Source organism: Atractosteus spatula, chromosome 7, assembly GCF_055471065.1.
Source record: "Atractosteus spatula isolate fAtrSpa1 chromosome 7, fAtrSpa1.hap1, whole genome shotgun sequence".
NCBI classification, from domain to species: domain Eukaryota; kingdom Metazoa; phylum Chordata; class Actinopteri; order Semionotiformes; family Lepisosteidae; genus Atractosteus; species Atractosteus spatula.
Genome location: NC_142712.1, coordinates 18,321,923 through 18,348,106, shown reverse-complemented (window position 1 = coordinate 18,348,106; position 26,184 = coordinate 18,321,923). Strand labels below are relative to the sequence as shown.

General features: G+C 37.9%; 1 protein-coding gene across 1 annotated transcript in view; it reads left to right on the top strand.

The window, feature by feature from the left end:
- LOC148830684 (microtubule-associated tumor suppressor candidate 2-like) overlaps positions 1 to 26,184 on the top strand; it is a 114,252-nt gene that overhangs the window by 74,516 nt on the left and 13,552 nt on the right. The window contains exon 6 of the mRNA XM_088919962.1: positions 9,518 to 9,729. Within this exon, the coding sequence (XP_088776088.1) occupies positions 9,518 to 9,729 (212 nt within the window). The remainder of the gene's footprint in view (positions 1 to 9,517; positions 9,730 to 26,184) is intronic.

Below are 26,184 nucleotides of genomic sequence, written 5' to 3'. Positions count from 1 at the left end.
CACCTCTAAGAGTTCCTTCCAGGAAGGCTATCTCCTCCAACATCCTCCGCCTTTTTTTCTGAGACAAGGCCATTTTACCCCTTCAAGGATACTCTTCTTGATGCAATGTATTTGAGTGCTGCAGATTTTAAGAGCCGCAATTCACCAGAAACGAAATTCTGTTTTCCGGAATTGAGTGACTTGACTTGTATTCCAGCCTCTCATTTTTCCTATGCTCTTCTAGCCTGATCCACTTTGTTGTGGATACTTCAATACCTAGATACATGTTTTTTTTTCTCAGCTGTAAGTTTCAATCACCAGCGCTGGTCTCAACCCTCAGTTTACTCTCCTCGTTCCTTCAGAATTGGAGCTGCCATCTCCACTGCCCAAGCTATCCTGAATATTCAACTTATTTAAACATCCAACTCTGCACTCCACTTTTACATCAACACCACTCTCTCAGGCATTTCAGCTACTCATTATCTATTGCTAGTTCGCCCGAAGTGGGGACGTCTATTCTTTTTTCATGTTTGTTTTAATTATGCATTGGCACACACTTTGTTTGTCCTCATGGGTGTTGGGAGGGACAGTGTTGGTCAGGGTCCATCTTTTGGGGGTAAGTGAAGCTCACTTCCCCGACTTCAGGATGGCAGCGCCACACTGACCCTTTCTGAGGAGGCTCTCAAGAGCGAGCCAGAGGGGACCCCCAGCCACATTATTCTCGGGAACTCTAACTTACTAATTCTCGTTCCCTCGGTCCCTTGAGGGTGTATCCCAGTTGTGAGGCTGCGCCTCAAAGTGACTCTAAGTGAGTCAGGGGACTTCTTTCGCTTCTTTCTCGAGCAGCTTTCTCTTCATTCTCAACCCCTCGAGCATCACCTCTTAAGGGGTACTTTCTCTTCCCCCTTGAGGGATTCATTCTCAGTCTTGAGGCAGTGCCTCTCATGCGACTCTCAGCAAGTCAAGGAACTATCTCCTCGTTCGTGTCCCCTGGTGGTAGCGCCTGGACGTGCCTCTCAAAGCGCCCCTCAAGGAGTCAGGGGAGTCTTCCTCGTCCCTTTCTATCCCCTGAGGGTATAGCCTGGTCGTGAGGCAGCACCTCTCAAAGCAACCCTCAAGGAGGCAGGGGAGTCTTCCTCTTCCCTTTCTATCCCCTGAGGGCATAGCCTGGTTGTGAGGCAGTGCCTGTCAAAGCGACTCTCACTGAGTCAGGGGAGTCTTCCTCTTCCTTCCCTACCCCTGAGAGCCTAGCTCCCAGTCCTGACGGAGCACCTCTCAAGCGACTCTCCTCGAGTCAGGGGTGTTCATGTTCTCATGCCCCGGAGGCTGCCAAGTCAGCCAACTCAGCCGGCCACCTGGGTTCCTCCATGTCAGGGTGCTCTTTTCTCTACTTTACTAACCCCTGCTTCTCCCCTTGAATTGATGGACAAAAAAGTCAGAAATAGAAAGTGAAAGGTTCTTGGCGCTTTCTTCTTATCTCATTCTCTCTGCAGATGATTGTGCTCAGTAAGGAAGGATTGTTTCATGCAGTAGCAGGATTTTCATGTTCTTTTACAGTGACAAAGTACTCTGCCTCCTTAATAGTTGAGCTCATCATATGACTGACACCATATCCTAAGAATCCTACAGACAGAATATGTCAACCTTCAAATATTTTCTTTGGAAAAAAAACAAGTCATTGTCTAAATGAAAAAAGTGCTTCAGTACGTAGTGTTTCTGGTTTTCTAATAAAACATGGCAAGTTTATTCATGTAGGACCCAGAGATTCTGATCTCTGTTTGTTACAATTTTAAGTTGAATAGTTTCCTGTTAATTTGTATTTCAGAAATAAAATCCTTCCTCCTGTTTGGGTTGAGACACCCAGCAATGATGAATTCTTTTTGAAAAATAAAGTATTTCCACAAAATGTAATGCTGAAGTTGTCTGTCAGCTTGTGTTCTTAAGTGCTGCTGACAACTGGCTGTCACCAGTATGCTCAACAAATGGTGACGACTAACTCTGTATAATTGGAGATGTATGAAAGAGCGGATAGAAGGGGCTGTGAATATGGCATTACACTTCCCCAGGCTACAGCTGTTGAAAAGAGCCTGTGATTTTTCTTTTTATGTTTTCATACTTAGAGGTCCAACAAATTGATGTTCAAGATGCCAGCATTTACTTGGTGAATCAGGGCCTATGTCTTTGAGGCTGCTTTTTGTCTGACATCACTCAAATGCTAGACAAATTTCTTTCTCCAAACCTTAGTTGGATGGAAGTACCAATTCAACCACAGCTCTCCATATACAGTATACAGCAGCATTGAGGATGTGCTCATTCTGCACAGAATGTGCATTAACATTATTATTATAATTTTCCTGACATCTTTACCTAAGAAGACTTAAATTCAGAACAATGAATCTAAGAAAAATGATTTGATGCTAAAATGTAGAATGGGATGAACAATCCAATGAATATCCAACACTGCAGTAATTCACTATGATACAGTACCCACATGGAAATCACAGGTATCAGAAAAGCTTTAAAAATTCAGTGATACATTCGTAACTCAGTTGAGCTGTATCATGGAAAGGTTAATGGATCTAATAGTTTGCCTTTACCATTTTCCTTTACATGATTAAAATATCTAATTATGTATCACTATAGTAAAGACAGTGACTCATTCTCAAGTGACAAATATCATATTATTCATTGTAACTAACTGCTCCTTCCCTCTACTGACCCTGAAAAAGATCCAAGTCTAACCATTTGACAGTGGTTAATTTTGTTCTTCAGATCCTCAAAGCAGTTGAATACCAGCTTTTATTTTGTAAGTTCCATGATGAAAACTATAATAATCTTCATACTGTATGAGTTCACAAAGTCTTCCAAACCTTGAGTCATAACATTTAGATAAATGTAAAACAGCATAACTTTCACAATTTCATTTTATTTAATTTTCCAGTTATCAAGATACATCTCTGCTCTCTCATTTTTATATTAATTGCTTTTTGCTGCTTTTTCTCTGCTTGTTGCACGATTATTCACACAGTTCCAAATTCTGAAGTTTGAATTTATGTACCTCCATATTATTTCCTTTTCTCATTTTCATTCGTTTTAGGCGTCTGGCTTTTCTCATCGACGTGGCTCCCCATTTCAGATTTGTAACACCCCATTAACGTTGTCCCGTTGTCATAGCAATTTTCTGTGGAATAGTTCATGTTGCAATATGGCAGAAGCCGCCTCTGCATTAACACCCAAGCTTATCAGATTACCGCCTTTTCTTTACAGTTCGTAATTTGGGCAACAGAGCTAAAGGCAAATTACAGTCTTGACACAGTAAGATTCAGTTTCTTTCACTATTACTTAGAAAGGGTTTGAAATCAAACTCATTTATATGACACTGCATTCACTGGTTTTTAGCTATGTTTTTTAGCAAAAAGGCTATACTAACCACAAATACTTTGCTTTTCTAAGGGATAGCAGAACACAGCTGGTAGAGGGGCAAGCTGTGAAGAGAAATTGCTCTTGTCTTCGTACTGCTGTCTTGTCTGCTTGCCAATGCCAGAGAAGGGTCAACAAGCTCAGTGAAATCTCATGCATTGTGACAAATATCAGGTTTCATCCATTCAGCAGCTGACAGGCCATTCTCCTGGCAGAATGTTATGCAGATGTGCTTTGCAAATCTAGTCACCTTTTATAAGCATGGGTTTCAACATGCAGTACCTTCCAAGGCTTGAATTTGATTCATATTTGCAGCACTGTCTTTTCAGATGTAGATTTTCTTTTCTGGTCAATGACCATTTTACTAAAAAATTAAAAATATTTAAGTAACTTATCTAGTAACAGCATCTCGTTTAGGTGACTAGGCGCCGATCATGCAAATTAAGTCCACAGTCAAATGGGTATTAACCTAAAGAGAAACACCAGACTACATATCCATAGGTAATGTCCATCTCCAAGCCATAGCTGCTCATCAAGCAGGAACTCATCCTTGTTTCTGTGGCCTTAAGCAGACAGAGAACATGAGACTACCCCACTCCAGACAGGATGCTGGTCCCTATTTATGTAGCAGGGTGGACTGGAGCAGTTGTGAAAGTTCAAGTAGGTAGCTGTGTCAGCATGCGTAGGTTGCAAAGGGACAGGTAAAGGTTTATTCCATGCTGAAAGGAAGTCGACACACCTGAAGAAAGTTCCACGGCTGAAACATTGTGTCTCTTTTCTTTTCCTTTCATTATGGAATAAAATACCTCTCTCAAGGTACAACAGCAACAGAGACTTGAACCCACAAGCCAAGAGTTACGAGACCAGTTACTTACCTACTGCATTATGCTGCCTTGGCCATAGGAGAGATTATACTTATTATATCACATCAAGTAGTTTTTTCCAATAAAAGACCCTTGATTTTGAGAAGTTGCCAAAGCTGAGATTAAAGAAATACAGCCAATAGATTTACCACCCCAGTTTTATTGAACACTTTTGTTACATCACAATGAACAGTAATTTTTATAAATTCCTTATACTACCTTCCTAAAATATTTTGTATTTGAAAAACATTAAAAACATTAACCTCCATGTTGCCCTATTGTTAATTTGAATCTCGTAGGCTTTTTAAAAAATGAGAAAGATATTACCTCTGTTTTTATATAAGGCTGCAACATAAATGACAAATTAACATACTAAGGCATATTTTCCCTTTCCCTGTTTATCAATAACAGGGCCTATAAATCACTCTTGGTCAACATTCCAGCTCAATAAACTATTCTTAATTTCCATGAGGCAGTTCAATAAACCATTCATCAGAAACAGCAAACTTGTTTATACAACAACATTTATTGTGTTAGACTGACGAGAGTTAATAGGCATGTAAACCTGTTTTCTGTGCTTAAAGCATGACTTTGTTTCCAAGCTATGGACTTTTGCACATTGCTGACACGTTCTCTTGTTTTACAGCAGGATATGTCTTGCCATTACACCAGAAGGACAGCACTGACATGGAGTGTTACACTTGTTCACTGTGTCACATACCCTTGGCTGTGCCTTAACAGGATCCTTAAAATAGATCCTGTTAAACACACATTCAATAAAAAAACACCCTAGTGCCTTCATCTGTAGTGCGGGAAAAAAACAAAACCAAATTCTATAAGGTCCTGCCTATCAGGCCCCTAACTAAAGCATCCGCGCATCTAAACTGCTTCCGATCTCCAAACAAAACAGTTACAGTTCAAAAACTTTTCCGAATAAAGTCTATTTATGAAGTAGTCTGAGGAAAAAAAGCACAATGCCAGTGTTAATGGTCCTTTGTGACCTGGACTGTTTGCAAGATTTGCACACATCTTTTCTCACTTGGTGATGTAGACTCATTTCTAACTAAGCAATTGTAAATGCAGAATATATGCTGTGGCTCATTCTGTGAGATTGTAGGCTTGATGTAGTTGTGAATTAAGATTGACATACAGAGTGGCAATGCTTGCATCTGTGTCTGCAGAAAAGGGATATGAATTAATGAATTGGAAAAGAAGCAAAAATGACAGACTAGGTTATTAAATCTTGTTGAATCATGACAAGGGAATCCTATGAATTTTGTTGTGTTGAGGATTATTTTGGTGAGGTTATGCTACAGAATAGGCATTTGGATAAATTGCACAACAACAAATTTAAAAACATGGAGGAGGTAGAAACACATTACCATTTGGTACTTTTGCATTATGCACCTTGCAGAGCCTGACAAAGATGATCAAGAAGTGGGCTGATCTGTAGATTACAGAAAGGTGCCTAAGGCAAACAAGAATTACTCTGTATCTGAACACCAAAAGGCTTTTTAAAAAAAAAATGTGTTTGGGAACTTATCTGTTTTAATGGTTTTTATGGCTATAAATGGACAGACGGTGTAAGTTTAGCTATGTTTTCACTGCAGATATATTACCGTAAGACTGAGCAATTACCAAGTTTCCTCACCTTGCTCAGTTACAGTGTCCTGATAATTTTTTAGGGTTCAGGTTTGTTACCATTTTTCAACAAATGCAGAGCTAATCAGTGGGGGAGCATTATGGCTTTGTAGTAATAGATATAATAGAATAATAGAATAATATAAGCAGTTTTTCAAATCCACTTGTTTGAAATGATGGACCAGAGTGATAATGAAAACTGACATAAATTTGCAAAGTGAATTCACTGCAGTTCTGTATTGGATAAAGCAAATGCATGGATGAATGTACAGTAAGTAAACTCATTATCAGACAAGGGACTGTAAAGTGAAATATAAAACCTGTAGGGGTGAGCATTACTTTTTCTATCAGGCTCTCTGTCTGATTATGTGTGCGTAGTAACCAGCATTGACAGGAGAGTGGAAGTGTGGCTGGTTACCACAGTAATGTCAGCCTGCCCCACGGTACTGGAGCCAGGGCAGACATGACACAAACATTCCTACATTTCTTTGGGTTTTGTGTTCTGTAGTATCGATTTCATGACAGCACTTTTTTTAGATTGAAATACGGGCCCCAATGTTGCACTATAATGTGTGAATAGTGTGAAGAAACCGCTTGAAATCTCCAAAAAAAAACATTTTGAGCACTTTAACCATTTCCCTGCCTCCTAGGAGTACAGGTCTGAGTAGATCAGGAAACAGACATATAACAACAAACAACAGCAGCTATAATAATTAACAGCAACAACTGTTGCATCCCAAGCCAGTGCATTGAAGATCAGCGTCTTTTTGGAATTCAGCCACTTTGTCAGCGTTATCATTAGTACAGTTTGCCATTGCAACATTCTTCAAAATGAAAAAGGTCAGAAAAAATCCCAATGGCGTAGCAGTTGTGTACAAATAAGAGCAGTCTGGGGTGCAACATGACTCAGCAACCTTTAAACAGATCCCCCATTGTCTTACACTTCAGAATCCAGATGTTAAACTCTAAAGACGGCTTTAGTTTGCTACAGCCCTTCCATTCAGCCACCTGCTAAACATGTATTAACTTTAATTGCTTGGGTAAATGTAACTTAATGCTGCTTTCATGACTATCGTGCAATTTTATCAAGTCTGACAGAAGCTTGAGAGGCCCTGGATGCATTGTGACATCAAACAGAAGAGCTTTCAGCTCCACTCAGTCATGCCTTCCATATTCAGTGTGATCTGGCAGCAACACTTGGAGGAAAAAAAAAACAGTAAAATGTAAAGTAGTTTGTGTTTATCCTGTTATCTTATTTCATACCTGCTTGTTCTGAGGGACTCCCTGTTGTGTTGTTTGATTACATGGTTATTTACAGTGCCAACCCATCTGTTCCAGGAAAAAGGACTTTATTGACTGTGCAAGATATCTGTTTTTTAGAAAAAAACAAACATTTTTTACCACTTTTAAGTAAACATATTTTAAATACAGCACTTAACAAAAATGTTCACCCCCTATTTTGTTGGTCTCCCATTTTGTTGCATTACACATTTTTCATAGGTAATTAAATTCTGAGTAATTAAAACTGGGCACATTCATAGGTGAAATAAATTAAATGTCAGAACTAATCTGGAAAATATATCAGTATATACAATATATAACATATATAAAACCGAAGTAATTGCAAAGAAAAATCAAAACCTAAAATTTGTTGGTTTTATGTTGACATAATTATCACCCCCTTTACTATGACAAACCTAAATTAGTTAAAGAGCACAAAGTTACTTTGACAAGTCACCCAATAGGTTGAAGAGCCTCTGTCTGTGTGCAGTAATCATGGTTCACATGATTTCAGAATAGATTAACCTGTCCTTCTAAGAACTTTTAGTCAGGTAGTGAATTTCAACCAAAGATTCAACCATAAATCTTTAAAAGAAGGATAGTGGTTTGACTGTTGCATCCCAAGCCAGTGCATTGAAGATCAGCGTCTTTTTGGAATTCAGCCACTTTGTCAGCGTTATCATTAGTACAGTTTGCCATTGCAACATTCTTCAAAATGAAAAAGGTCAGAAAAAATCCCAATGGCGTCAAAAAATCAAAACCTAAAATTTGTTGGTTTTAGGTTGACATAATTATCACCCCCTTTACTATGACAAACCTAAATTAGTTAAAGAGCACAAAGTTACTTTGACAAGTCACCCAATAGGTTGAAGAGCCTCTGTCTGTGTGCAGTAATCATGGTTCACATGATTTCAGAATAGATTAACCTGTCCTTCTAAGAACTTTTAGTCAGGTAGTGAATTTCAACCAAAGATTCAACCATAAATCTTTAAAAGAAGGATAGTGGTTTGAGATACCACTATGAGCCCAAGATCGATTCTGAAAGAGGTATAGAATTTAGTGGTTCTGAGAGAAAGAGTCCATGAAAAAATCCTGATCATTCCACGAACCAAGCCTGAAATAATTGCAACAAAGCATTTCATTGATACTGCGAATCAGAAAATTTGAACCAAAACTTAAAATGATTGCCGACCAAAGTCAAAGATCTTAAGAAAATTTGAAAAGAAGAAGGGGAGAAATGTGTACCACCCACTGTGCAAAATTGGTAGAGACTTGTCCAAAAAATATTCACAACTGAATTTACTGTCTAAGGTGCTTCCATCATATGTTGACTCGGGGGCCGAATACTTATCCAATCAACATATTATAGTTTTTGATTTTACTTTGCAGTTTTAGTAGACATTTAACGTCTTTCACCCACAAATGTGTTCGATTTGAGAATTCAAATTTTGTTTAAAAAAATCCTGTTTAAAAAACATGTACAGTATATCTCCTGTAGCATTTAACAAAAATTTAATTTAATTTTTTGAATTGAGAGATGCAAGCATTGCAAAAACGAGCATTGCAGAATCTCCACGAGGCATTTGTCAGTCTTTGATTCTCAAGGAGTAGCAACATTGCACATTTCTACCTTGTTTACTCACAAATAACACTGTGGAGAGCATTTCTTAGTTTATAATCTGAATATAAAGTGTCAGTGTAATCACACAATAGTAACTTGGAATCATTAAGAGTACACGTATAAAAGAGTTTTTATTGTGGGTACATTTCTCATAGATTCTTACAATGCTAAAGGGGCTGAATTGAGAAGCACTCAGCCGAAACTCAAGTAACAGATTTTTCTTGTAAATGGTGTTTCAGGCTGTTTACTGAGTAGCACCTAGCTTCCCATATGAGTGAACAGATAAAAACACACATTTGAATGAATGAAAGAGTTTTGTAGACTTTTTTGATAGCTCTGTATTTTTTTTCTTTTAACACACTGCTACCTGAGAATTTCTTCACCTCAGCGCACCTACTGTATAATGTGTTACTTTTTCTGTTGGATCCAGAGAGGAAACTGATTATTCATAGGAATGCCACTTTAGCCACACATTAACTTTTAGTCTCACCCCTGTGTGTGTGGACTGATGTCTGAACTACCTGTACAGAAACATATCCTAATACAGTTTTCACGCCAAATGGCTGAAATGCCTGAAATGGCCCAGACTCCTCTGCAAAGGGAATCTTGTATAGTAGAGCCCTCTGCCACTTTGTTTTAGATAACAGGGCAGCGACCACTCTGACTCTTGCGCCAGTTGTTCTTACCTCCCAACACTCTCTGCCTCTTTCAGTACACACACGACAGAAACCCGGGGCCCCACGGAATGCGATTTCGCCCAAGTCAGAGCCCCACGCGCGGGAGGCGGAGAGGCAGATAGTGCAGAAGCTGAAGGAGAAGTGCGAGGAGCAAGCCCGGCAGCTACTGAGCCTGCAGGAGGAGCTGAAGAAAGCCACTCTGGGCCTGGAGGTCTTTGCTATCACCACACAGCACTTCTGTCAGAAGGTAAAGGTCTTAAGTCACACCCCATCGCTAAGGACACCGAGCTTTCCAGAAACACATTTTTAAAGAGAACATTTAGGGAGGGCATGCAGCGGTAGTTGGAAGAAAAACTTTAATTTAAAAGGAAGCAGATTACATAACTAATCAAGCAGCCAAATTGCACCACCATCACAGAACACTGTGTAGCTTGTCATTGTCACATTTTGTCATTAGCTCCATTTGAACATAATTGAAATAAATTAAAACCATTATGAGGTCACTAGATTTGACAGTGGAGAGCCTGGATTTGATCTGACATATTGCTAGTTGAATTATTGCCTTTACCTTTACAGTGTACATATGGTACCAAATATTTTTGTTTTACTGTATCCAACATATCAGAACTGAACTGTTCTCTAACCTTGTCTCCAAAAAAACAAAACATAAATCAGACATTTATCTGTCTTCTGAAACGAACAAACACTCCCAATATCAGTGTCACTCTGTGATACCTGTGGATATTTCTAGACCAGAACTCATTTCAGAACATCTCAATAAAGGCTGCTAACATGACAAGACCATGTGACCCATGTAGCTTGCTTGGTTGTTTAGAAACTTATCGATCTGAAGGCTGCATTCAACTATTCCTTGAAGGAAGCCAGAGTATCAGACTTCCTCCTTGTTTCACTACACGTTTTAGATTGATTAGGTGCAATCAGACTCTTCTCCCTTCCCTGTTATTTACAAAATACTGGGTCTCCAGGTACTGTTTACTGTATGTGTAGGTGATGAAAGGGATCATGTAACCTTTTAGAGACTTTTTATGGAAAAGCTTTACTGCTTCATAAATATAATGTGGTATTCATTTGAACATATTCTTCCAGCGTAGGATATTCCCAGTCATACTTAATTGTGACCATCAATAACAAAAATGAAATACTTGCAGGACTTAGGTTGGCCTTTTTGTGGTCTCAGAGTATTATACACAAATCTGTAGAGAACTGCATTGTAGCTTACTAATTCTCCAAGTGAATTACTCACTAGCTGTTCGTTGCAATACCTTCTTTTTTTCCATTTTTGATTTATTTCATACAAGCTATTCAAATACGTTCCTATTATTTACCTGTAACCGTTAAGACTACATAAGCTCCAACTATATATCTACACCTAAAAATTAACTGAAACCCCTGACCAAATAAGCTAGCCCATGAGAAGCCCACACTTTGCAATGCAAGAAATTAAATTTTGCTCTTTTTAATTTAGAATTGCCAATTATTTTTTGTTCTGCTCACCTGATAATGTGTTTTTCCCATCATGACTTATATATCTGAGAACCTCACATCCCATCACTCAGCTAAGAATTAGAAAATGTAGGCTTCCTATCCGCCCACCTTTGTGGGACATTTGGCTTTTAAAACATCACAGGTAGCACAGCTCCATACCTTAGGTTGATTGGAGGAAAGGAATGGCTCTTATTGACACAACTGTATGCTTGAAAGTTCTCGCACAAGTGATGTCATGGGTCATTGTATCACCAAGAGAAACCTGGTTAACTAATCCCAGCCTACCCTTGGCAGCACTTGGTCAATTGTCCTTGAGGCATGTCAGTCACAGTTGACTAGTGACATGACCCATAATCATAGTTATGACTGTAGTTACAGTCACAGTTGACTAGGCTTAAACACATAATCACAGATTATGAGCAGATTTAGAGCTCAACCTGAACTCTAGTGAATTATTTTACTGATTGAGCCAGCCCCGAGGCTCACAGCCATGTGGTTTTGGATACTTATGCATTTGTGTGTGATCACATTTAAAGAACTCACACTTATTTTAAAGTGAAATGGTGTTTCAGCAGCTGCAGCTTATTATCAGGATCAATATAAATGCCTAAGGCTTCATATGTTATATCTGAACCTGTTTTTTTCTAAACTTTGCAGTTGTGGCAGACAGGTCTGTTCAGCATGCAGCACCATGCACAGGGAACATTTCAACAAAGCGTAGGTGAAATCAGTCCAGTTCATTCGGAAGATAAAAGGATCACCTGCTCTGCCCTAGAGAAGCATGCCGTGAATAGGGATTTTATGGGATGACTCAAATTTGACGAGTGCTGTTGTTTGGCAAAGACTGCCATCTGCTGTCTCCTTAACACTACTGCATTGCCTTGTCTCGATACATTAGGCACCCTTTCAGTAAAATGATGTAAAGCTAGTCTGCTTTCACTTGAACTTTCAGGTTTGTAATAAGAACATAAGAAAGGTTACTAAAGAGTGGAGGCAATTTGGTCCATTTAACTTGTTAACTTGTTAGCCGAAAAGGTGTAAATTAAAGTTTGTTCATTGAGGAACAAAAGCAAACACTTTTCGTCATAAATTACTTATTCTGCCAGTTTGCATTGTTTACTGGATGAAATGGTGAGGGGATTTTACAACAGTTGTAAAATAACACGTAGTTTTAGTACAGTATTATGGTATAGGTTTTAATCATTATTTAATATATTCACTTTTAATTTTACAGAGGATAATAACTGGTATATTACATAAGAAGTATTTTCCATATACTGTACCTAGCATACAAAGCAGTGAAAATAGGCCATTGTTTGTAGCTCTCCTGCAGGTGATAAAATTTCAATATTGTGCCAGTTATCACTGTTGTAGCTGTACAATAGCTGTACAATACAGTGGTGCTAGTGCAGACTATTAAAAATAACGCATCACATAGGATTGAAAGCAAATTTTACAGCTTTCTTCTTTATTTTATAGCAAATTTTAGATCCTTATCGTTATATAATTATATCGTTAGTGTTTTTAAAATCACATCAAGTTATTTAACATGTGCCATACAAGAATAATGTAATAATGTCTACTGCTGAAAAACATTCCTTAACAGAGCAGACTTTGGATGTTGTGAGAGTGACTATAATGTAAGTACAGGTAAAGGTTCATTCCATGATGAAAGGAAAAAAACAAAACACAATGTTTTGGCTCTGGAGCCTGAGGAAGGCTCCACAGCTCTGGCTATTCCTTTGCAGCCTACACATTCTGACGTAGCTACCTTCTCATATATATTAGTACAATACACTTGCTGTACCATAAGGCCCTTCATAGACAACCTCCACAATTTAAGTACACTGGCACACTAATAGTCTGCAGGTGACTCGTACGTCTTGTTAATCTTTGGATTTTGACAAGGTCTCTTTGGTATTCCAGTTCAGTATAATAAATAACTGGTACTTGTACTGGCAATAGAATAAATACAGCTGAAAATAGCCAAACTTGATCTGTTTTTCGGAGAAACATACATGTCAGTATTCTTCTTTACCTTTTCTCTTTACTGGAAAACAATGACAAATTAGAGTTCTGTGCACCCACAGCAATTATATCCTAAGACCTAATTCTGTTATGAGAGTACTGTAATATTTTCAGAGCTAGAATTAGAATGAGGCCATATTGCTAAGTGATTAAGTAGAATCCAGCTGGCAGATCACTCTGAAAAAGCCCTGACTGAGATTTTCAGATAAAGAGTTTCTTCTGTTGTATATTATTAATCAAAATTAATCCTTTAAAAGGTTTCCTATAGCAGACAAATTTGAAGGAAACTTTAAATATCATTGCTAATGAGTCACCTATCACAAAGGATTTAAGAATCTGCATTGTGGTTGTCCCTTTTTTATGTTTTTTGAGGATTATAATTATGAAAATGCACTTATACCTGATGGGTGCTTTAAATGGCTTGTAACATGAGTCAGGTTGCGTCACTGAATCTCTATGTGCCCTGCTGCTGATTGAAGGAGGCGGAGTGTTTGTATAAAAGCTTTCTATTTCCTGTAAGGATCAGAGGTCTTGAGAATAGAACAGTTTAATCTCAATTGTGAAGCAATGCATTCTGAAATAGTGTTACCACTATGTAACTTGATATTGTTTGATCTCAGGATCTAAGCAAAGAGTGCCTTATCTGTACTGGAATGAGTGGTGACCATTAAGGAAATCCGGGTTGGTGCTGTAAATTGTGTTGGTAGCACTCTTCTCTCTGGACCAGATTTTTCCAAAAGCCTGTGCTCCAGTCTGGGGAACTTTGCTGTAGGACCGTATATCTTTCAGAAGTTAAATCAAGTCCTAGATTAGATTAGATTTTGTTCAGGCTGACTGGCTAAAGACAAAGCAATTAAACCGTATTGGGGATTTGTGAATGGGCTGACTATACTCAATGTGTGTTTTAACCGTAGTATTGATGCTATCAGCTCCAACCATTTTCTTTTTAAGAAAAAAAAAATGACAGCTGTGAACGAACATGAATATAATTTAAAATGTATTTTTAAAGTATAGTTTTAGGCAAAATCTGCTGGTCAGCTTTCACAAAGCAGACCCTTTAACCAATCCATTTGGTGTGCTGATGTGCATCTGGACTCTGCTGCTAATACAAAGCCTCCATGACTGCATCCCTTATCTGGATAAAATTGTGCAGCTTTCAACAAATACATATAAGCAATCTGCTGTTTTTGTTGTTTTTATCAGGACAGTAATAGTGGTTGTCACCCATGGGAATCTGTGATAGATTTGTAACATTGGCAGCAGAATGAAATAATAAGTGCCTGTGTGTGTCAGGTGAAATTTGATTTGATCTGGTGGCAGGAGCTGTCCAAGGTCCTGATTGTTGTCCTCATGTTATCTGTTGAATTTTGTATTTCATCTCTGTAGTGTAAAAAGAGATTGGAGGTAAAAGAAGGAAATAAGCTGTTTTTATCTACGAAACATTTTCAAGATATTCTGTTAAGATTGCTTTGTTGTACTGTGTATAATATAGGAACATTTCCTGGGGGGAATAAAACGGTAAAAAAATATATTTTTAATGATATGGGTATTTTTAAAATCAACCTCTATGTCTGTGTGTTTCTTTTTAAGCTCTCATGTATTAATAAAGCCATCTTGTGCACACCTTCAGATTTGTGTGTGTGATAGAGAGTTAAAACAGATATGGCTGTTAATAAAACAGGTTGATTTGTAAAAGAAGTGCTATTGCCCAGCTGCAGTAAATTACTTACAAGCATGGCATAAATGTTCTGCCCTCTCAGAAAATAGAGAGTGACTCTACTAGTGAGTCAGTCCACTATTAGCTACAATTACAGCTGCAACAATTCCTGACATTAATTCAGCTAGATGTTTACAGGTGTCTATGGATTATTTGGAAACACTCAACCTAATGCAGTTACCAGAGCTCTTCATGAGATACAAAGTATGATTTACTTTCTCTTAATGGCTGAATAGTACTTCCTGCCCAAGTCCTTAAAACTGTCAGAAGTGATGCATTAGCCAGGTCTGATGTTGCCATGATTGTTACATTAGAGACAATCACACATGTTGTGAGGGCACTTCCATCAGGGTTGTTTCTAATAGCACAACACACTGAGGTATCCACAGGTCTCCTATTACTTTACTGTTCTCAGGATTCACAGGACATACCATGTACTAACTAGGCTATTTCCTACACTGTAGACAGCATTAGTCACAGTCTTTGAAATTTTGGTGTGGCATTTTTTGACCATTTTTGACCATTGTGGTCTTCACATTTAAATAAATACAAAATAACAACAGTAATTGTTGAATGTGTTGAGTATATTGTCTATTTTATAATATTGTAGAATTACTAATTGTCTGAAACTGTCAAGTCTGAGTATAGAACAACACACATACTGTAGGATTGCAAACATTGGACTCATTTGTGATCCTGCAGGGACCTACTGTATAACAATTTTGTTTATTGCTCCTTTCTTTTCCTTCCATTTTTAGCTTTCCCTTCAGTTGAATTCAACCTCAAAAAAGTGTTTTTATTGCCCCCACTGCAGTAAAAGAATTTTGAAAGATATTGTAATTCAGTGCATTCAATACAGATCTAATAGAAAAATAAAGAGCACACCAGAGGAAAGAGGGGATGAAAAAGTGTTAGACTTTGTGATGGCTTTCTGATAGATGATCCCAGTGGAAGCTAATTTCATACTTCCTGCCAGTTATTTCCTCTGCTGGACTATTTACTCCAGGCTGGAGAAGGGGAGTAATGGAGAACAAGATCACAATGTATATTTATTAACATTGGACTTCCCACATGAGTAACATGAGCAATAATACTGTCTGTTTGTTTCCTGGTTTTTACTGCTACCAATATGACATGGTTCCTTAGCAGAATATTAAGTTGAATCCTACTGTATAAGTGTTGCAGTTAGTAGAAATTACAGCTTAATGCTCAATGTGGAAACTCCTTCAGTGTGTATTGTAGAAACTCACAGGAATGGTATTAAAGGTGAGAGGACTAAGAGGCAGAATGTGATAATCTCCAAGCAATAACATTAGACATGTGCTTAGTTCCACTGTTAGAATCTTATATCAGCTATAGAAGGAGCAAGAGAAGGTCTTCCCTTCAACCCAATATTCCGAAGTTGATTACCATTCACTGTCTTTAATAATAAAGTTAAGAATAGTTATACTTTTATGGCGTTTTAGAGAATATTTACACTTTTAGACTGTAATAAGAAAACAAAGTAAAAAAAGGCATGCAAACCTTGTTTATCAGGTTGGCTAAAGAATTCTAGAATCTTAGAATCTTACCTAGCTATTTCCTGAAGGAGCTTACTGACTCAACAACAAGAATGAATGATTTGGGCCTGACACCCACGTTGCTGAATGTCTGCTGTGACTCACTCAGTACAGGTAAAATTGGTGAAGACTTTTTCTCAACACCTTAGGCCATTCCCACATATTAATCTATTTCTCAAAGCTGAATGTGAACTGCGCTGATGAGCCACCTTGAAGCTGGTTTAGGAAGTACAGATTGTCTCAGGCCTGTCTTCTGTTCATTTTAATTTAAACTGAGAACACTGTGTCATGTTTTGCAAGCTAATAAGAGATAGATTGTTGAAAATCCTTGGAGTTTGTTGAAATAACTTGTTTACTCAGGAGACTTCCTGAGTAATCATCGCTAAAAAGTAAGGATATGTGTTGTAGCAGCTGCAGAACTCCGCTGTCAGAGCTTGTTACTGCTTCCCTGAACAATGGCAAGAAAAAAAGAGTTCCTTCTTTGCCAGGAGGATTGAAAGTGTCACAGAGCTCCAGGTGGACTTTGACTTTGACACTCCTGGTGTTCGAGTTTTTTTTCTGAATGTTTTGGTGTCCTCCCACCTACCAAAGACACTGGCTAGTTTGGATATCTATTCTAAATTTCCCCTTTCTCCAAGGCAATACAATGGACTGGTGTCCTTCCGAAAGACAGAGCAATCCATTTTCTAATTTCACTTTATCCAATACAGGGATATGGGGGAGCTGGAGCCTTTTCCGACAAGCAACGGGCACAAGGCAGAATATACCCTGGATGGGGTACCATTCCATCACAGGGCACACACAGACAGAGACATGCACACACTGACACCAGAGCCAATTTTCCCAGAAGTCAATTATCCTACCAGTATGTCTTTGAACTGTGTGAGGAAACTGGAGCAACTGAAGTGAACCCATGTGAGCCTGGGGAGAACATACAAACTCCATGCAGATAGCACCGCAGGAATTGTATCCAGGGCCCCAGGTAGCAGTGATAACCATTGTGCCAACGTGCCCAAGAACATGTTTGCATTCCATCTCTCTCTCTCTTGTCACATTACTTGTGAAAGATGTAAGTGAGTTCTGATCCTGTAATGGCAAATTTACAGTCATTTAAACAATCTACAATAATTACAGAGAGGACTGACTCTGTGCTTGATAAATATTGGCAGAAAATTCAGTATTAACAGAATGAAAAGAGATCCCAACTTCTACAGAAAGACGGGGACACATTGTGGTAAGTTTGATTTTTTAATGTCCAGGATCACGGGGTCAGATTTCAGAAACACAAGTAAATGCTGTTCCATGTCAAGGAAATAGCACAAAATGGAAAATCATTCGTAAGGCGTAACAGACAAAGTCGGTGCTGAGAGACACCAAGGATCTAAAACTCGGCTATCGTCTCAATCCCAGCACGTGTTGTGATTCTTCGGTGGAGGTTGGTGGCAAAGGTTCCATGCATGAAGCCAAAATAAGGAAAACACTTTTCATTGCAGCACAAGTGTCACGCCCTCTGCAGCCAGAGGGCGCTCCTTCTCTGTCCTGTCTCTCATTTCCGGTTCTTGGCTGTCCTTCCGGTGTTTCTCTCTCTCTGGGGCTATATATTTCCGGGTCTTTCTTTCTGCCTTCGCTCAGCATTGATGTTTGGATGTCCTGAAACCCGCCTAGCACCAGGTCGCCCCGCGTCCACTACCTGAGGGCATAGGTTTCTATACGGCATTCCCTGAACAGCTGAGCCCGGGCTAACCCCCGTCTCGCCACTACGCATAGGGTCTTTTTCGCTCTCCTGCCATTCTACGGTTCGTCCCTTCCGACATCCGTGACAACAAGCATCTAGATTTCAATGCAGAAACTTCTGTGCAATGGCATGTTGGTATGGAAAAACTTAGAAGGAAAAGTGCTAGAAAGATTCGGATTAGCATCAGGGAGCCAAGTGCTATAGGCCTGCACATTTCTTAAGTAGCACATCACATCCTTAAAAAGCTCTGGAGCTCTCCAGAGGTTGTAAGTCTTCAAATGAAGCAGTGCCAACTCACATTGGTCCAGTGATCATTTAAATCTAGAAATGCTTTTGATACACACAGCATGGAATTTAGGATTTGGAGCACAATACCCACTTTGATTATCCACTGGAATGTGTGAGGAATGTATATGTACAGTATATGTAAAGTTGACAATATATATAATCAGAATGATAATAGTACTACATAATAGGTGCTGAGTGATTATCATGTAATATAGCGAATGTGTCACAAGCCCTCAGAAGTTGAGGAAACATTCCACTCAGTTATGTTAACACCTTTATTTTAAAAAAGAACTAACATTAAGTGATGTGTACCCTGACTAAAACAACATTTGTGTATTTGTCCATGTCAATCATGGACATCCTAGGAGAGAGGAAATTCTAAATATGTCTCAAAATAAAAAGTGCACACATTAGGATTTTCTTAAATGCTTTCTTAAACCTTTTGTCTTTACTGTAGTTTGTTCTCTGACATCCTCATGTTGTTGCTCTGTTTTTGTCCTACTTTCCAGTACGATGATCAAAAAAGGAATTTTGGGATTGTAATGACACCTGCTGGCCTGATGAGCATATGAAATACATATTAAATAAAGCAAGATTAGCCATGCTACATCAGAAAGACTGCTTTAAGTCAGTGTTGCTTGGGAGCTGGAGAAAAACTGGAGGTGGGATTAACAGAGCTGGAGTCAGGGTGCCTAGAAAGCTCTGTGGTCTGATTTTCTGCAAATATGGTGATGTATATATTTAGCTAAAAACAATAAATGAAAGCCTTTACAAAATCACATTTAACATATGACACAGCCTTTAATACAATTAGATGCTATAAAGGTTAGCGGTTATTTTTCCGGAGCTGGGGCCAGGTGAAAGCAGCTGGATTAAGAATGTCATGAGCCGCACCACAGCATCCTTAGAAAAATAAAAATCTTTTCAGCTGAGTCATAATGCTCACCATAACAAGGTCATCCATGAAAGGAATGGTCATTTATGGTCATCCATAAATAAGCTGCCAGATTCATTTTCATACATTGTTTCTGTCTCTAACGTACAATAATGGAGTCAAAAAGAAAATAACGGATTATACATGTAATAAGATAATGGAGTTAGAACTGAAAATTGCAGACTGTCTTAATTCTGAAAGAACAGATACACTGCTAAAGATATAATATTCTTTCTGATTAAATATTGCTATTGTAAGTCTCAGTTTTGTCATAATTATAATTGTAAATGTACAACTTAATACTACTTAATTTTAGTTCTAATTCTGACACATCCTATGATTCTAAAATCCTGAGATCATGATATTTTGTTAAGAATATTAAATTGTGTGCACTGAGGTTGTGTATGAAGCCCAGTAACTACCTGCTGTTAATGATCTTTGAAAAGCTTCTTCTGAATATTTTATACGTTTATATAAATACAATGTAATAGTAATATTTTAAGAGCTGTTACAATGGCTAATTTACTCATTTACTTCAACGTATGCAAACTATTTTCACAACTGTTTATTTATCAATTTACTTCAAATTATGCAAATTGTTTTCACAGTATTTAGCAGCACAGTTTAATCTAAAATTGGCTAGTGTGGCCAAATTGTGTACATCAAATGTACATTAATTATTTATTAGCAGTTGGGTAATAGTACAATAATTACTAGTAATTTAGCAAATTATTTAATCAAAACAGAGACCAGTAGCATCAGTAGCTACTCCTGTGAACTTAATAGCAAAACAAGATAAAAAGATTAAAAAGATAAGGCCAAGAAAAATGTTAAGACCACTTATGATTGAGTCAACACACTGTCAAGAGAACCATGTGTGGTACAGCTCTGAAAACCCATGTGAACACAGGGAGAACGTACAAGAACATACAAGATCTCAGGGCTCCAGAGCTGCAAGACAGCAATGTTAACCACTGAACCACTGTGACACCCTGTAACATAAAGATATGTTAAACATGTTAAACCAGAATCTAATACTGTGACAATTCAAATTGCCAATTCAAATTCCGATGCTTATTCAAGTGCTTCTTAAACTATGTTGTCATTTCTGTGTTCTTCACACCAATTGTTTTTTTAGCTCTTGTAAGTAGTATAAACTAGCCATTTATCATTTCAATCAATCAATCAAAGTTTATTTATCAAATGCACAACAATACAGCGTGCAGCAGTAGTTGCTGGCAATAAAATGTCTTTTCTATGAGCTCACCGGGGGGGATAAAAATCACAAAATTAAAGTTACAACATAAGCTGACATAATGATAGATAATAGTGCAATAGAAATTGAATAAGATAAACTCAGACAAAACTCAATATAAGTAGATCTGCTATGTATACAGGGTGTATACAATACATTATGTTCAAGTAGTACAGTATGCCGAGTACAATGAAAACTGTTTGTCCATGTAGCCATTACGGGTGATTTGCTGAAGGAACTGCAGCTTGGCTATTTAACTTATTGCTTATTGCCTTGAGGTAAAAGCTGTTCCGTAACCTGTTGGACTTTGACCGAATGCTTTGATACCATTTACCGGACTGTAGGAGAGAAAACAGTTTATGACTGGGATCCTTGAGAATGGACCTGGCCTTCTTAAGACATCTAGCTGAGTAGATATCCTGGATATTTGATAGCTCACACCCGGTAATGAGCTGCGCTGGCTTCACCACCCTCTGCAGTACTTTGCGATCTCGGGCGGAGCAGTTCATATACCAGGCAGTGATGCAACCAGTCAGGATACTCTCAGTAGTGCACCTGTAGAAGTTGGCCTGGATATGTGATGGCATGCCAAGCTTCTTTAGCCTGCGGAGAAAGAATAGGCGCTGCCATGCTGTTTTGACCATGATGATGGTGTGTGGCGGGTCCAGGTTAAATCCTCTGTGATGTTAACTCCCAGGAACTTAAAAATGCTGACCCTCTCCACTGCAGTCCCATTGATATAAATTATCATTTAAGCAGAGTGGTGAGACAGATTTGCTTTATTAAGCACACCAGAACTGTGGGCGTTATCAGCATAAAAAATGGAAACTGCTGAAATATCTATGAAGAATCTGACTTCATGGTAATATACATAATAAAGGGATTTGGCACCAAGAACAAAGCCTTGGGGAAAATGAGATTTGCTAGGGGGAACAATGGTTAATTTACACAACCGGTTTTCTTCCAGGTAGATAACATCTAAAGCATATTTCAGTAATACCAACAACCCTTCTAAAGTATTCAAATGTGTGGTATAATTAACAGCATGTTAATGTTACAAGCAATTTCACTACTACAATAATGTGGGTGTGACAGTTTGTCCACATAAATAGTTTGTGTTGCAGTGTAAATACATTTGTCTTTAACATTAGAGAGGAAACTGGAACTTTGTTGCTGTTTCTTCTTAGTTTATTATTTCTTATCATAAGTAACTATTAAATTAAAATATAATATTGCACAAAGTTGATATTTCTTTAGTTTCAAAACAGATTTCGTGACTACGGAACAGAGCGAACAGGAACAGGAAGCCCATTAATCTATTAATCTTAATCAACTGTATTAGATTGTTAAAAGATACTTTTCGAATATACTGTATACAGTATGTTACATTATAGAAGACTGGACTAAGGAAGGGAAAGGAAAGGAAGAGGCTGGAAAACAATTCACAGCTAACTAAAATGTAATTTTTGTTTTATGTAGGCTGAGCATTTTAAAAATAATTATTTGGTACTCATTTTTATCTTCTTTCACTTTCAAAGGTCAGGCTTAACAGCAGCCGAAAATGAATTGTACGGTTCTAGTACAGTGAAGTAAGTGGGAGATACCATTCTAAAGTGGTATAAATACTGCCCACAAAAATGGTACATTTGCTATTAATAGATTGTAGTAGTTAAGTATTAGTTCATTCTGTATTATCCTCCAATGTATTTTTGTTAAATTTTGTTTAAAAAAAATTGTTATGACACTTTTGACTTTTTTATTTACACAAATTGTAGATAAAATGGCACTCCCTAAAACTAGAGAATTTGCCACTCCCTGAGGTGAAAACATGTTAATGAAGCTGAAACCATCAGATATTCCGAATTAAAAAAAAAAAACATGAGAAAGGTGGTACACATTATTCTGGGTCTTTTTTGCTGCTGTTGAAAAATGGAACAATAACAATGCGGGTGACATGAATATTCTTTGTTTTCTGTTCACTGGAATAAACTAAAAGTTTAGCTGATTCTTTTTGTGCTTCTTTTTTATGGAAGCTACTACACACAGAATTTCAAGAAACACCAAACTGAATAGTAATGTGCATAGAACAGTGTTTACTGTGGTTGTACTTTTAAAAACAAAATAATTTTGTTCGTACTGGAAAGTAATAATTTACCTATTTAATCTAATTATTACTGTTCACACTCCTGTTACTACTACTTTTACTACTGTAGCTGTTACTCTACCTTCTGTGATTGAACCATAGGCAAAATGCAAACTTTTGTAATTTTGCTGTAGTTATATATTTAGATCATAGAAGTTACTTATAGAGCTAAAAACATTTTCCCCCAACAAATAACTAAAATGAGTGTGAGACCAGCAAGATGGCCACTTAAATTCAAGTCTTTCTGTTTCTGTTTCATAAAGGTAAATGCTTCGCTATTTATACAGGATGTGACCATGTTGGAATTTCATGGTTTATAGTGACATGTTACCATTCAGGTAAAATACCAAAAACAAGAACAGGTTAGGTTCCATGAATTTATGCAATGAGACAATGAAGGTTATTCTGAAACACATACTTAGATACCTGGCAGTAGGCCGGTGATTTTTCAGTTGCGTGCCTTAAAGATGAAAACAGACCCCACCAAAGCATAAATAATTAGAGTGCCGGGGCAGTCACACAACTTGAGAATCCAGTCTGTCAGGTTGGTGTGAGCTTCATTTTCAGTGGTTTCAATTCAGATTGGATACAGAGGTTCTTGGCCACAAGCTGCTGCCTCCAAAGTAAAGCCGCTGTTGCTCAGTTCACCAAGGCATGTTGACCAGGCACGTTAGTGTGTGGTGGAGGGGGGATGGGAAGCAATTTTTTAACCTTTAATCCGCTGGCTGTTTGATGAGGCTGACAGGCGGAATGGAGGCGCAGACCTGTAGATGCAGAGCAGGAGCCAGCTGTGTCAGGGGAAGCAGCTCTGTTATCCAGTGGCCGGGCCTCCAGGGAGAGCAAAATGGGTAGAGCCTCCGTGTAACAGCTCTGTATTGATCAGCCTCTTTCTGAGCCTCAGACTGACACTCCCATTCTCAAGCCAGGGCCTTGGTGGGGTCTTCCTGGCTTTTTAGGACGGCTCTGAGTAACAGCAGCAATGAGGTACCATGCCAGCTGGGTGTTAGAGATGCGTGTGCACGGCAGAGCTGGGCCACTTCCTAATTTGCTGGCTCAGGAGTGACAGGCTGGCTGCCTGGATGAAACAGTACTCTCTCCTCGCAAGCCTACTAGGATGGGCCAGTGCTGCTGCAAGCCCCATGACTGCCTCCAGTGCCTGGACAAGACGGTAAAAAAAAAATCTATTTCCTTCCTCAGGGTTGTTGGCACCGGTTTTACGTGTTCCATGTTCTGTATCCAGCTGCTCTGTCATAGTTGGAGGGTCTCATGTGAGGCAAAATTTTATTTTCACTTTTTTTTAAATCATAGCGGCATATTAGGTGCTTTCCAAATAGCCTCTTTCTTTTTTTCCTTTGTCATTGCTGCAGCTCCCTTACATAATGCAGTCTGGTGTGTGCTCTCTGCTGGGATGATGAACCTTATTACTTGCTAGACTGTGTGCCTGTAATGTGCATTGTTGCTATCTTCAGCTGCGCTCTTCACTCCTGGCATTAAGCAGTGCATTATTCTAGAGCAGAGGCTCAGACTTGCTCTGGATGCTGCAGAGGCAGTCAGTTGCCACAGAAGGAGAGAATAAAACTTTAGATGGCTTTTTCTTTGACTCAGGTCTAAATTATTAGTGGTATCACTATTGTTGCTGCTGTTTTCATTGTTTTTTTAACACAGAAAATATTTTCCTTGCTTATCCTGTATATGGTTTAAATTCAAACTATTTTTGCATTAAAATTTTAAACAAAAAATGTTAAACTTCTAAGAGGTTTTTGTTTTGGTTCTGTGCCACCACTGACAAGTATTTTCTGTGCATCTGTGAATAAAAATATGACCTTCAAGTGAGCTCAGCAGCACAATAACCTTCTGTTAAAGGATCATGAAATACAAGCAGGTTATGTTGCCTTGGTGAGCCATGAATTCAAAGCTGGGAATTAAACAGGCCTCGTGAGACTGGGTCTCCAATAGGTTTTACCCAGTAAACTCAGATTGGAGGATTTGATTGTACTTCGGAGGCTGGATGTTTAAATAAGTCAAAAGGTCACTGAGCTTCCCATTCAGCACCCTCGTTGATCTGTGGCTATGTGTTAATTTTAATGAGAGTGGAATTTAAGAAGGAATTAACAGTGGTTCTTTTTAATTTTATTTTGTCATACATTTTGAATATTTTTAAACATAAAACAATATCAATCTAAAATAAATTAAAACAATATCACATTAAAATAATTAATTTTGAGTTTCAGTACTTCGAATTAAAAATATCACAGAGAGCTAAATTTCAATGTAGGATTTGAAATTCAGTAAAATTAGAGAATTGGTCAAGGGTCTGAATACTTTTGCAAGGCACTGTATATATCGACAATGGTCGAATTTTGAAAACATATGCAATGGAACGTTTATTAAATGTTTAATACCTAGTAAAATGTAAAAACCTTATGAATTATAGTTGATTTAAAGGGGCAAAGATTTTTGTGCGCGCTGGGAAATGAGATAAACATCTTCTTTATTTAAACATGTTTCTTTAATGTTCTTGTAGAATGCTAAATTAACGGAGCACCATGTTTAAATTATTTTATGACTTCTTTTGGTCGTTATAGGGATTAGTTCCTTCACAGTTGATTGATTTCTCATACAGCTATTGATTTTGTCATTTCCACAGACTGCGATAGGAGACCTTACTAATGCCTGATTGGAACTCTGGGAAGATGATGAGCTTTAAGGGACTTGCTTCTACACTCTGCCTGCATTTTATGTTTACTGAGTCTTATTCAAATTAATATGAATGCCAAGAGACAATTTGTGAACTGAATGATAGAATGATATTTAAGAGCTGTTAGAGACCCAATCCTAGAAATGCAAATCTAAGGCAAGTGAATTTCATTAGGTTTTATTTCTCAAAACCCTGAAGTTTAACTCCTGATGTTTTGCTCAGTATCTCTATTTATCACTGTCTGTTCTTTTGTAAAATTGGACTCACCTAAAATATGTTTTATAAAACGAGTGCATACCAAAAGTGCAGTTTAATTCTGTCTTATTATCCTCATTCTTTGTATTACAATTTATTTCTATTATTTTTAGTGTTCATTTCTGCATTTCTGCTAATGCTGCCATATTTGAGACCCCAAACTGTGAACGTGTTTCATAAGGATTCTTCCACAAATTCTGTTCATTCTTGCAGCTATTTTTTTTTTATTTTAAGTTATTTTTATTCTTTTGTATTCGACTAATTCAGGGAAAGAAGAGCAGATGTCAACTTACCTTGTAAGTTTAATGATACTTAAATACAAGTGGATCATGGAACTATTTTAGCATTACATTTTTATCAGGATCATTACATATAGGTATAGTCTTTAGTATTGTTCCACCTGTAGTCACAGATTATTTCCTAATCCTTAAGAACACTTGTGTCTTCACCATATTCCTTCTTTCTTAAATAAACTAATTGAACTATTTGTTTTTCTAATCAGTTTCAGCACTTAAGTAGAAATGCAGGGTCAGAAATTAGCACAAACTCTGTACCAGATGTTAGATTTTAGAACTCATTTCATT